Source organism: Corvus brachyrhynchos, unplaced genomic scaffold (genome assembly GCF_000691975.1).
Source record: "Corvus brachyrhynchos isolate BGI_N302 unplaced genomic scaffold, ASM69197v1 scaffold46, whole genome shotgun sequence".
Classification (NCBI taxonomy): Eukaryota; Metazoa; Chordata; class Aves; order Passeriformes; family Corvidae; genus Corvus; species Corvus brachyrhynchos.
Window position 1 is genome coordinate 3,202,856 of NW_008238838.1, and position 1,772 is coordinate 3,204,627.

Here is a 1,772-nt window from a genome sequence, read left to right on the forward strand (position 1 = left end):
TATGGTATGAAAACTGGCAGCTGGTGGGGGAGGAAGCAATCCTCCTTTCTTGTCCCTTGCTGCAAGAGTTTGGTGTCAGGGGGAGGGAACAAGTAATTTCTGAGCTGGAAGCCAGGTGAGGTACCTGGCACTGTAAGACCGTTCAAACCTGCAGACAGGAGTTCCTTTAGAGCCCCAGTCGGAGTGGAACAAAGAACAAAGGTGGAAAAGCCCGGGGAAAACTTCCCCTGCTCAAGCCCAATCAGATTGTCAGGACACGCTGAAATTCAGCCTTGGAGCCACAAACTTCCAGGGAGAGATCTTGGCTCCTCTGCCTGCTGACAGCAGCCTGGGAGACATCCATGCCCGGGTGCTGCAAGAGGAATTGCTCCAGGGGGGAGAAGCTGTGCGTCTCCTGGCACAGAGACATCCCTCGCCCCGGCAGCGCAGGAAGGGCTTCGCTTTCCCAGCAGGGGAAGCAAAATCTCTGACCAACTCCCGCTCCTCGGGTGTGCAGCAAGGCACAGACAAGCGCAGAGAACATCTGTGAACAAGATGTCCTGGAAACGCCACGGCTGTGCTGACACAGCTCGGGGGTGGCTCTGGCAGGGCACTGCTGCCTCCCTCAGCCGGGGTCTGTGCAGAGCGGGCGCCAGGCTCCTGATAGCCACGGAATTTAACCTTGGGATGGAGCAAGCAAAGGCAAACGGCAGGGCAGGAAAAGGAGCTCCAGGGACCCCTCAAATAAAAACAGACAGGAATTAGCAGACAGCCAAGTGGTGGAGAAGGAAGGTGGAAAAGGTCAGATGAGCTGGAAATCTCCGGGATGAGGCGAGGAAGAAGGGTGGCTGAGGTTTCTTTGCACATCGGGCAGCAGGGGATGTTCCAACCCTAACAAGGCTCCCCACAGGGGAAGGCGGCTCCTCATTAGCTCCCTTTCCATGGAAGCTGCCTCCTGCTCACATGCCACAGATAAACCGGGGTTCCCGTGGCTTCCCACGGGATGCTTTGACTCTGGGAAACACACAGGGTAACAGAGCCCCGGAGAAAAGCTGAGCACAGCTGCAGCGACTACAGCCAGGACTAATCCAGAGCTCAGGAGATGACATGCGCAGCATCTCCTCAGCTCACTCACGGCATCTCTCACCCCCTCCCCGTGCTAATCAGCCACGTTCAGCCCTCCCAGCCACCTCTTACCTCCTCGAAGAGCTCCAGGCTGTAGGTGTTATCATCATCAGCAAAGTAAACAATCCCGGGCTGGCTGTTGTTTTTGTTAAAGGTCTCTCTCAGCCACCTGAGGGCCAGGTTCCTCTGCATGGTGCCGCGGGGGATGCGGGGGTCCCTCATGTCCCCGCGCAGTTTGTAGTTGCGGGGTGTCTCCACGTTGAGGTGGGTGTAGTTGAGCCCCGTGTCCCGCAGCAGGCGGGTGATGAGCGGCGTGCGGCGCTGGGCATCCTCCACCAGGATCCAGTGCAGGTTGGGCACGTGCAGCAGTGTGTTGGCCAGCCGGGTCAGCTCTGCCTTCTGCACGGGCCGGCTGTAGGTGGGGGTGACCACGTGGATGGTGGGCAGCGTGTCCGACCACGGGGGTGGGCGCGTGTACACGTACTCTGTCCTCACCACCTCCACAATGTCCCGGTCCGACAGGCAGTATTCCTTGGAGTCCAAGCCTGCAGCGAGATCACGCTGGGAGTCACCACCATCATCTGAGCAAGGGCATGGAGAGAAGAGAAAGCCGCATGGACTCGGGTGTCCGGCACCCCCTGGCTGAGCCAGCAGGCTGGGGCCACCAG

The 1,772-nt window shown here is 59.1% G+C and overlaps 1 protein-coding gene across 7 annotated transcripts in view; it reads right to left on the bottom strand.

The window, feature by feature from the left end:
- The window catches only part of B3GAT1 (beta-1,3-glucuronyltransferase 1), a 34,931-nt gene that overhangs the window by 10,651 nt on the left and 22,508 nt on the right, over positions 1–1,772 (bottom strand). For 4 of the 7 annotated variants that reach the window (XM_017738412.1, XM_017738409.1, XM_008636900.2 and 1 more), the window contains one exon: positions 1,177–1,685. In XM_017738412.1, coding sequence (XP_017593901.1) covers positions 1,177–1,685 — 509 coding nt within the window. The remainder of the gene's footprint in view (positions 1–1,176; positions 1,686–1,772) is intronic. The other 3 variants (XM_017738413.1, XM_017738410.1, XM_017738411.1) reach the window with 1 other exon arrangement.